General features: G+C 33.1%; 1 protein-coding gene across 1 annotated transcript; it reads right to left on the bottom strand.

The window, feature by feature from the left end:
- Window positions 1-2,546: 2,546 nt before the first annotated feature.
- Window positions 2,547-10,856, bottom strand: LOC143200476 (testis-specific serine/threonine-protein kinase 3). The gene is made up of 3 exons (XM_076410910.1): window positions 10,722-10,856; window positions 8,086-8,682; window positions 2,547-2,915 (listed from the first exon to the last, which is right to left on the bottom strand). Exons 2-3 carry the CDS (start codon window positions 8,653-8,655, stop codon window positions 2,595-2,597), a joined length of 891 nt encoding a protein of 296 aa, XP_076267025.1. The 5' UTR covers window positions 8,656-8,682; window positions 10,722-10,856; the 3' UTR covers window positions 2,547-2,594.
- Between the last annotated feature and the right edge of the window lie 242 nt (window positions 10,857-11,098).

The raw sequence follows: 11,098 nt of genomic DNA, 5'->3' as shown, positions 1-11,098 counted from the left end.
TGCCCACGCGATTCAAGGTCAAACATTCAAGGTATTTAAGAATCATTTGCTCAAATTTATTATTCATTTCTTGTTATATAGAGTTGCGGTCTGAAGAGGTTTTTTTTATGTCCACTTATTAACATACTGCTGCAGAACTCCTCCTTTCGTTAATTTAATATGTCTAAATTCTTCCTGCAGTCCCTCTTCTTTACTCGTCAATCTTCGTAAGTCCCACGTTTCCAACTATCACACTTTTATCACCTATCATCTTAAATACTACAATACATCCCCTTTTCTTTCCATCCATATAATAATTTCTGTTCCTCATTTCCATCTTATACATATACACTATCATCACACTATCTATCACATATATTTATCTTACTTATATCTTATAATAGTTATTCATCTTATAAGGAATTATTAGCCATTTTAATTTTCATCATAACATAACAAATTTAATCAATGCTTTCCAAACAACAACGGTACTTTTCCAAAAATACTCAAATCATATCAATACTCAAACCTCCCTCCCACCTCGTTAACAGCCTGACGACTAACAGCACCGTGTAATCGAAGACATCGAATTCAATAACAATTTTGAAGACCGGAAAAAATACCTTAAAAACTTAGTAAAAATAACAAAACTACCTTAAATAAATGTTATTGTAATTTCTTTCAGGCATTAATTTAAAAAAAAACTAATGGATTATCTTATCAAAAGGTTATGAAAAAAAATATATTTCTCTCAAACCATGCTATTTGTTGGTCTTAAAATACCCAATTGGTTGTTACTTAAAAAAAAAACACTAAAATAAAATCAATCCTCAAACTTCCCTTCCTACATCCTTACCAGCCTCACTTAGCTTCGTGTAATCAAAGATATTACAATTATTTCGATGACTAGAAAAATAATGACATAACAAAGCATAAACAAAATTAATTTGTAAAATATATCAGGAGGTAATTACAAAAACGATATTTCTTTCAAACTATGGTGTTTGTTGATCTTGTAATGCCACATTAGTTAAACTTTATAGAGTTATACAATTTATTATAAACTATAAAATAAATTTGGTATTAAATAATTGCGCGCTATCAAACATGAATAAAAAAACAACAATTTAACGTACATATATTGTCTATTTCAACGGAGGCTTTGAGAAGTGCCTGAAAAACAAAAACGTATATGGATTCAAGCAGCCTCCCAAAATAATGCATGTTTTATTCCTTTAACCGTGGAAAATTTCCACAAACGCCACCAGTCACGACGATATAAAAGTTGAAGGAGCTGAAAACAGGACACGTTTAGAATAATCAATACTTGTTCCGTCATTCGCAACCAGAGGGCGATGTAGAAAAATGCCAATATATAAGTAATGTATATGGACGTCCTGACAAGCGTTCGCTTATTGAATTTAAGAAGTTTTAAATATATACCTGACATTATATTAATTTTTGTTCAGTATTAGACGACTCGACAGAGGTTGTCCTGTTTGAGTGATGAATATGCAAGTCGAACTGGAACAAATAATTTTAAAAACATAGTTTTTATTGTATTTTTAATACACAACATTGTTCACTTTGATTTTTGGAGTGTAAATAAATAATACCGATGGTTTTTTATTCTTTTAAAGAAATTTATTATTATTTTTATTACTGTCCTGTCTTCTTTAACAAGTCAATATCTACTGTGATCTGCTTATTAAATTTACTTTAGTATATTAATTTTTATCACTGAATTCCTGTTATATAACTGTAGTATTATTCTACTATTTTGATCCTAATCTTGCTAATTTGCTTAGTTTTGCTCTACAATGTCAGTAGTGTAACCCTTCGAAGTACATACATTTTTGGCGTCAGCCTCTTTTCTTGTGTCGCAACATAACATAATACGTACTTTTGCAGACTACACAACACCAATTAAATTACAAATATCAGTAAATAAAATTAACAATTAGGCCAAGCTACGGAGAATCAATTTGAATGAGTCTAAATATGCTCCTGTTAAATTTACCTATAGGAGACATGGCATCTAGATATGGAGTTGTACCAAGGACAGCAAAATAGACATAATTCAGCGGTTCTAGAGCAAAGCTTTGAGGAGTATTGTTAATGCCCCGTGGTACTTCAGAAATAGTGATCTTCACAGAGGCTTAGAAATTACCTTTTGAGTTGGTGTAATGTAGTGTCAGCACAAAATCGGAGCATGTTGCAAAACAATGCAAAAACAGTATTAGTGTAAACAACTTGATGGGAAATTAAGAGATTACAATAAAAAAAGCTTGTTTTATGACTCAAGTAAAATCTTTTACTTTCTTTTTTTATTGCCCTAAGATGTTTTAGGAAACAAATGAATGTTCAGAATTTATTTATTGCATATGAAAAAAGAAATAGATGCCTACATTCCTTTATTACTTTCAATAATGATACTTCTGCAACTTCTACATGTTCCGATGAGCTTGAGATCAAACGTTTAGGCGTTCACTCAGTGTAAGACGTTAAACTAACTTTTTTAACATTGAAGTAGATAATGATAGGCATAAATGATAACTATCGCCGTTCTATAAGAAATAGTTTATTTAATATACAAATTAAAAACCAGGCATCAACTAAAATAGTGTCGTATCGGATATCGATAAAAGCTGCTTTATTTTGCTCAGACTACCTTGTTGAAACCACTGATGTGATTTTACCCCCTTGATTGTGATCCTGCGGTTTAAATCGGGCTCAAGCAGACTGTTCAGTAGCTGTTTCAGCGCCATCGAATGTTCCGTCCATAAGAACAGGCTCGTGAAAATCGATCCGTTCAGTTGAGTTTTTATCATTTTCCTGACGTCGGTGTCATCGAAGGGCATCGAGGCCGTGATCATTATGTATAATATACAGCCTAAAGCCCACATGTCGTACATCTTCGGATCATACGAGATACCCTGGAAATAATTAAGTATTAATATAACAAATAACATGAGTGATAATCATTTTACAAGTATTATTGTATGAGTTACATTTAAGTTACAGTATCATCATTTTTTTCTATTCTTTGGTGATTAACTTTGGCCTCTTACAGGTTGATTAACAATCTATATTGAAATTTATACAATTTAATGACAAGAACTGCCGGGGCATGGTCGTAAATTTATGATTGTGATTGTTTGATATTTGTGATTGTCCTAGGCAAGAGTGCCAAATCCGACAAGAACAATGATCCCGATTACGCCAGTAACCAAGCTAGGTAAGACCGGATGTCTTCTGGAATGATTCTAAGTCAGGTCACTCGCTAGTCGGTAGGCTTAATGCCGTCGACAGTTCACTCTTGTTGGTGAAAAGAAGACTTTAAAATATGAAATTAAAAAAGTTACAAAAAGTGCTTATATTACTTGAAAAATCCTCAAATGGTATTTCTACTTGTTCAAATAAGTTAATATTTCAATTAGTTTTGAGTGCAATTAGATTTTGCAACCAACGGTCGAATATGCGTTTGTAATCCACTGATCAGTAGCCAAGAAATGTGTGAATAACACTTTGTCCCCGCTTTCAAAACCCGCTCTGTTCCTTCATCAGGCGTTAAACAGTTTTAAAATATTGCGTTATCCATTAGTTTTAGATTATCAGTATTTTATTCTATAACAAAATCGCTCTCATTGCTCGCCAGTGATAAAAACGAAGTTCTTAAGACATTTTCTATACTTGTACCTGGACAAATTGGAAATGAATCACTGTTCGTATATGAAATACTGAATTTATACTGTGTCATTTTTTGCTGATACATCGACGACATTTATTAGACAGAAAATAAAAAGTGTACATTGTCACCAAGTGACCACTTGTACAGCTTTGTTCTGAGCGCATTACAAAACAATTTCGGTACTAATGGCTTAGCACTGTTTACTACAGCAAAACCAAAGTATTGTAAATACGTATTTTTAAAAAACACCTTGAATCGACTTTGCAACGTCATCTCAATATTTTCAATATGTTCCGAAGCAGAATTACAGCACATAATTTCTAATGATGTTTAATGAAAGATCGTCAGCTGACACAATAGATTTAAAAGCGCAGTGCTGCTGCCGTGCTTGAACTCGAACACTAGAACCAATCTGTACTATTAACACGTGTTAAAGATCTTATAAAATATAACAAACTTCCAGTTTCGATTTCGAGATCACCACTCAACAATCCACCAAGTATATAGGGTAACAGCGGTTATTGAATTCAATTTCAAAATAATAAATATTACTGCTGTGCAATATTTCTGGACGCCTCACAGGCGTTTGTTCTGATATTGTAATTGGAACTAATCAACAAAATGAGCAAATTAATGCGGAATTATTGTTATCAGTTGGAATCTTTTAAAAAAAAGGTATATAGTGGCTGTCTCAACATTCAAATATTTTTGATATATTAGAAAAAAGGAAACAGTATTTGGAACATTTACTGACGACTCAGGGATTATGCTAAAAGATATATCTCTACCTAGAGCAACAGAAGTGACAGTTAACAAGATCTACAAAATAATTTCTGTGTTACTTTTACAGAACAATACATGCCAATGAAATAATGTCCTCAGGGTTATTTAATTCGTATGAAATTTTCTCTTTTGAATCTTGTTAGAGTAATCCCACAGTGCCAAAACAAAGCTATCAATGCTTATCGCTAAGTAACCAACGAGGAACTGCAATAATCTCGAAATTTAATAGATCCACGAATTATTCTAGATATCACCGTAAATCAAAGGAATGTTACTAAATCATTCCGATGTGGAAATAATACAACTGAACTGGACAATATGCAAAAAAATCATAATATAGAAGCGAACCAAACCACACGAACTAATATAAAGTACATAAGTGTTACTAATGACTTAAGCTTAGGTTAATCTGACTTAATTAAATACATACTGATGTATTCATCCCGCAATCGTCTTGCTTGTGATTTGATCCAAATACAAAAGAGGAGTGGTAATAAATGTATAAATAAATACGAATATTTATGAATAATATTTTAAGCATTTTTAATAAAAGATGTTATATGAAAAATAATTAATTATCTGACGGCCGATTAAATGAGAGGCATCCAGTAGGCAGGCGATTCGCTTAATAGAACTACAGGGATATATAAGTACGGTACCAAGCGAAAATACTATGTGTTGTTTAAATTTAAGAGTTTAAACCAGTTTACTATTAACTTTTTCCTATTTTCTAAGCAACGGATAATAATCTTAGTACATCTTAGTATTGCCAAGTCTTGTAGGTTATGTTTCAGTTTACTATACGTTCTATTATGTGATGGTTAAAACAAGCGACCGGTGAATTTGAAGAAATGATATTTCTTTTTGTGCAATGCGTTTCCTGTATAACAGTATCTATGGTAATGACAGTATATACAAAATATGATAAAATATCGTGGGGAGTAGTGGGGAACAGTGGATGAAATCCAAAGTTAACAGACAGAGATCGAACATCATTAAAAATGATTGTGGTCAAACAACGTAAAATTAATGCAGCAAACGTCACAGCAGAACTCAACACTCACTTGAATAATTCTGCTTCGGCAGTCCCCACGTTAAATTGCGAAGAAGAGGTGCAACGATCACAAATTGCAGACACTCGATGATTGGAAAAATGTGGTTAAGTCCGACAAATTATCGTTTACAATGTTTGCTACAATCGGCTGGGTTTATGTATGGAGAACGTTAAAGAATCCTATTATCCAAACTACCTGCTGCCTACATACAAGTATGGAAGAAGTTCCATCATAATTTGGGTGGCAATATAGTGGTACACGGCTGGTCCTCTCATTAACATTACTCGCAGGATTACTGCGAATTAATATGGATAACAACATCCGAATGACATCCTCAGTGAAGAACTTACTATGACTAGTATATTGCTACTATACTCCTGCCATACTCCAAGATGATGAGACGACCATACACATAGCTAAAACGATCCAGTCTTGGTTTGAGGAACATCTAAATATCATCATATATCTTCCCTGGCTAGCACAATCGTCAGATATTAACATAATTGAATCGTTATGAGGAGTTTTAGAGCAGATAGTGGGAAGTAAATTTCCATCTCCAACAAAATTGAAACAATGGCGGATGTTTTGGAACAAGAGTGAAACTACATTCCGTTAAAAACTTGTAGGTCGTTGCATAGTAGATCAAATTACTTTTATTACTTTTCATTTTGTACAAATACTTACAAATAAAATAAATTATTTCAAAAAAGAAACATACTTAAAATAATTTGTTTTTCCTGGTATCGCTATATCTTTTGCGAATATATAAAAACATAAACGTAATTTACGTATAGTTACCCCCCTGTGATATAAAAAATATATTCAATACAATATTATACACTTAAGGACACCGTTATATAAACGAAAATTAAACAATAAACGAACTCAAGAGACATAAAGTTAAGAGAGTGAAGCCAATATAACCGAAATGAAAAGCTTGTAATTGTATTTGATGAGAGTGAAAGAGAACCCAAACTTTCTGTGTGTCGTAACGACTTGATATCCACGATAAGGCCAAATAAACGTAATAAAACAGTGTCTGTGGGAGTTTTTTTGGACGCAGTTTCATGGATCATCTTAAAAGCATGACTAAATTCGGCTGGAAATGCCTGTCATAAAGTTTTATATATTTTCATTCAACGTACTCTTGCATCAAATTTACCATTTTCTGTTAAGCGACCAGAACACTCCATTTCAATCAATTTGTTCGAAATTTATAGCGTTATATATGACGACATAGATGTTAATGGTTCTTACCACTCATAAATTTAAGTATTTCTCAAAGAAATTGACATATTGCAAGTAACGAAAGAAGTTCCCTTTTACTAAATTCCCACTACTAAACATAGGCTGTTGGAATTTATTCGTGCCATAGGCAACACAACAATAATAATTTATATATACATCAACTATGTCGGTTTTTGGATCTAATAAAATGTTTTTGCGATTTAAACATATTAGTAACATAAAAATATTATTGCGAAAAGTTTAGAAAGTGGTTTATAATATTGATTTTCATTTGGAAGACACTGAACCGGGTCTTCTTTTCTGAAATTGAAAGAATAGATGGAAAGCCATGTTAACACTTGCTCAATGACCTAACTGAAATGAACACATTGAGAGTTGGCTTATCAACAGTTGGTAACTGCTAGAATATAAATGGAAAGAAAGAAAGAAATAAATGGCTTCAGAATCAAAATCAATGTACTTACGAACTGAAATCTAGGTACAAAACGCGTGTCTTCATTTGCGACTTGCCGATTCGACAATAAAGAAGAACTATCCCTAGTCTAGGAGGTTGTGAGTTAAGCCTAAGGAAGCATCAGTTGCAAGGAGAATCCACTTCTGCTATAATTTGTAATTTACATATTTTTTACTGCCTGATTACCATTTATTCCTATCATTAGCAGTTGCCTGCTATTATTTTGCTTCCAATACTATTTTCAATCAATTTATATATTAATACATAAAAAATCTCGTAAATAATAAATATGTATTTCAAAAAAATAAGTAATGCAAAATTCCTTACAGACTTTTGTGGCAAATTCGACCTTTCGTGTAAAAGACGCAGCGAACAGCTGCGAAAAAGACATGGATCAAGCTCACAGAAAGCTATTTCAATAATAGTAGACTAACATTGTCCGGGACCAGAACAGCAGTGTATTGACTGAGAAGAAAATATTCTTCTCGAGTGCCGGCTATGATAATGATGATGATCGTGATGATAATAATCATTATAATTTAAATGTTTCTATTTTATTTATCAAGAAATTAAAATAATTACACTTATTTTGACAATAATTCATTTAGTTCTATTCATCAATATGTTCCTATAGAATTGTTTCTGTAAAGATAAAGTACAAGGAAAGGTATTATAGTTGGTTAATAAGAAATAGTATTAGATTATATACAGAATTATTAACGAAAACGTCTTTCTTGAAACAAATGAAGTTTTTTCTGATAACGTCAAGCCCATATTCACTTTGTTTGTAACATAAAACGAATACTTTATAACATACTAAAGAGAAAATATAGTTTCCTTTTGAGCTATAGCCTATGTAAACACTTTTATGTTACCTTTAATATTTCTGGCGCCGCATAAGCCGCTGATCCACAGAACGTGTCCGATAACACCTTCTTGCCGCTGCAATCCACACAGGAGCGGGCAAAACCGAAATCGCCGAGCTTAATTTGATTGTTCCACATCAGGAAGACGTTTTCGCACTTCAAATCCCTGTGCGCTATATCCAGCTCGTGCAAATAGCAAACGGCATCGGTCAGCTGCTTGAAATAGTGTTTAGCTTTCTCTTCCAGGAACGATCCGTATTCCCGGATATACTCCAGCAGGTCTCCCAGCTGACAATAGTCCATCAGCATATACACGGTCTGTTCAGACTCTAGGATCTTGTATACTCGGACGATATTGACGTGTTTAATTTCGGTTATGATCTCCAGTTCTCTCGGTAGGAACTTGGTGATGAAGTCATCGCCGGCCATCTTTTTCTTGATTATCTTACAGGCATATTTCTGTCCTTTTTTGTTGATGACGATGTACACTTTGCTGTACGTACCTTTACCGATAGTCTTGCCTATGCGATACCCAATGCTGGACAGGACTTCTTGGATAGGTTCTTTTATTGAACTCATTGGCTCTGCTATTAATATTGTTGAGTGCTACAAATAGTAACGTGAATTTATTGACATATAGTTTATGTTTCTGTCAATGTCTCTTTATGATGTTTAATTTGTAAAATTTAGGGTTTTGGTTTACATATAGATGGCTCTTATCCACAAAAGATGATTGGAAAATACATAAAATTAAATAGAACCACTGATACTTCCAAAATACTGAAGCATGTTCAATGATCGCGTAATAATCTAAAACATTTTTATATGAAGGCAATGTGAGATATCTTACATAACATCTCTTTTAAGTTTTTAAAAACTACCTTGTATCTTTTAAACAGATTTTCAATGACCAGAGCATTCAGCATCGTTGGAGTTTATGAACAATAGTCTTCATAAATCTTAACAAGCCACTACTTGACTTTAACAACATGTTCCTCTATTAAAAAACAATATTTAAATGTTTACAATAACTTTTAAACTAATAGTTAGAATGATATGGAGTTTTGAAACGTATAGTTTTAGTTCAAAAGTCGTACGGATATGTCAGAAATGGTGCCTCTATATGTTAAATCATAGACTCTGTTACATGCTGGTGGAATATTTTTACTAAGAATATAAAATATCACAAGAAATAACATTTTAAAAGTTACTAATATATCTTAAAAGATAGTTGTGTTATGTCACATTATAAAATAGGTCCCGTTCCGTCTCTTCGTCACCGTGGCGTAGCTCTGAAACGACCAAGAGTCGAGCCCGCATTCTCACTATGAGTTTTGTTACCTTGCTGTTACCTGTGTCCATTACGTACTGGGCGACTGTCCACTATTCACTCAGCCCTAGGTCGTCTCCTTTATATCAACACCGTGCTGTTTAATAGTCGCGAAATAACGACATAATACAAAGAGACAAAAACAAACAATAGGTCTAACAACTACTGATATAATTCAAAATAATAAAACTACAAGAAGTGGTTTTAGAAAATGGTTTCTAGAAACTTCTGTCAATTCCGACATAACCTAGTATTGTACAACTTCTCCATAAAAAGATTGCCATTTGCGTTTTTCATTGTGCTGTATTGTAACTTTAACATAGTATTGATTGCACCATATCTGTATCACGCAGACTTTGTTATGTAAACTTAATTTATATCTTTGTCCCTGACAGCACTGGCTAGTGTTAATTCTTGTGCAAAGTGTAGCTCCCAAAGATACACAATGTGTGTCAAAATGCATGTGACTTAATTTTTGTTTCACATATATTATTTGCAATCGATAGTGCTTTCTTTCTTTTCTCAATCAAGGAATCCTTTCACTTCGAAACCTTAAAAATCTGTTACATTATATGGATTTTACAAAATCTATAAACTTTCCATGCCTTTTCTCATAGTTGTCAGCAAAATCAGTTTCCAACCTTGCTAATACCTTGCTTTATCCTTAATGAAATTGATTTAAGAATAATAAAAGGTAGGAATCCATATCAAATTAAAAATGCAATCTAGGGGATATTCTTGTTACATATGATAGATGAAATTTTAATCTCTTTCGATTAAATTTACTTATTGAGTTATTCCGTGTATGCAGACACTAATTATGGACACTTAAAATTGCTAGTTTTGATTTCAACGATTAAAAAGTGGTAGTTTTTATAGCAATGTCAAAAAAGAGTCTAAAGAACTAAATTTCTTCGATAACAATGTATTGCGATGCTTATTGGAAGAAAACCGAAATCTCGAAAACTTTTCAGGCAGCTTAGCAATTGAAGAGCTTTTAGGTCGCATGTGTTACAGTTGTGATTCGTGATAAAAAAAAATGACCAGAGGGTCAAGAGTGAGTCCGTGAGTCCAAGAGAGTCATCTGCATCACCGTAGACACCGTTCCGGAATATTTATGACCATAAATTATTGATGTTCATATGGTACATGGTGTATTGTATTACGATCTGCTAAAACCAAATTAAACTACTGCTAGACGTCAATTGCACAACTTAACTGAAAAGTTATTGAAAAATATGCACAAGATGATTACAATAGTTATAAATAATGTACTGTTGTAAATGGAAAGATGCATTGGATCAAGCATACTCACCAGATAAAGCGCATTCTAATTAATTCTTGTTCAGATCGATGCAGCATGGCTTAGCCGACACACAGAAAATAGATCGATGATTGGATGGCTGATAAACCAAGAATGTTGTTTCAACACGATATGACTATATTATCAAAAACATGGGAAATATTTTTTTCAATAAGTGCATTTTTATAAAATATTGCAAGCACATAATAGTACAACATAATATATTAATAAATTAAGATATTGTCTTATGTTTATGTATAACCGGCCCGAGGGAATGATTACAGGCGACTTATCGATAATTGCCCGGTTGATCATGTTCCCCTCCCTACGACACTGCATGCAGATGAAGGTGTCCGATGCAGCGTCATGGTGACGTCAGTGCCCGCCTC

This window comes from Rhynchophorus ferrugineus, unplaced genomic scaffold (genome assembly GCF_030347505.1).
Source record: "Rhynchophorus ferrugineus isolate W39M unplaced genomic scaffold, kcgeb_rfMv2 rfM8, whole genome shotgun sequence".
Classification (NCBI taxonomy): Eukaryota; Metazoa; Arthropoda; class Insecta; order Coleoptera; family Curculionidae; genus Rhynchophorus; species Rhynchophorus ferrugineus.
Note: the sequence above shows the minus strand (reverse complement) of the source record. Positions and strands in the feature narration are given on the sequence as shown.

What these genes read in the sequence shown, in the direction of transcription:
- LOC143200476 (XM_076410910.1), bottom strand. Translation starts at nt 8,655, where the DNA reads ATGAGTTCAATAAAAGAACCTATCCAAGAAGTCCTGTCCAGCATTGGG. An exon ending in CGGCGCCAGAAATATTAAAG is followed by an intron (nt 2,916 to 8,085) that starts GTAACATAAAAG and finishes AATTATTTCCAG; the next exon opens with GGTATCTCGTATGATCCGAA.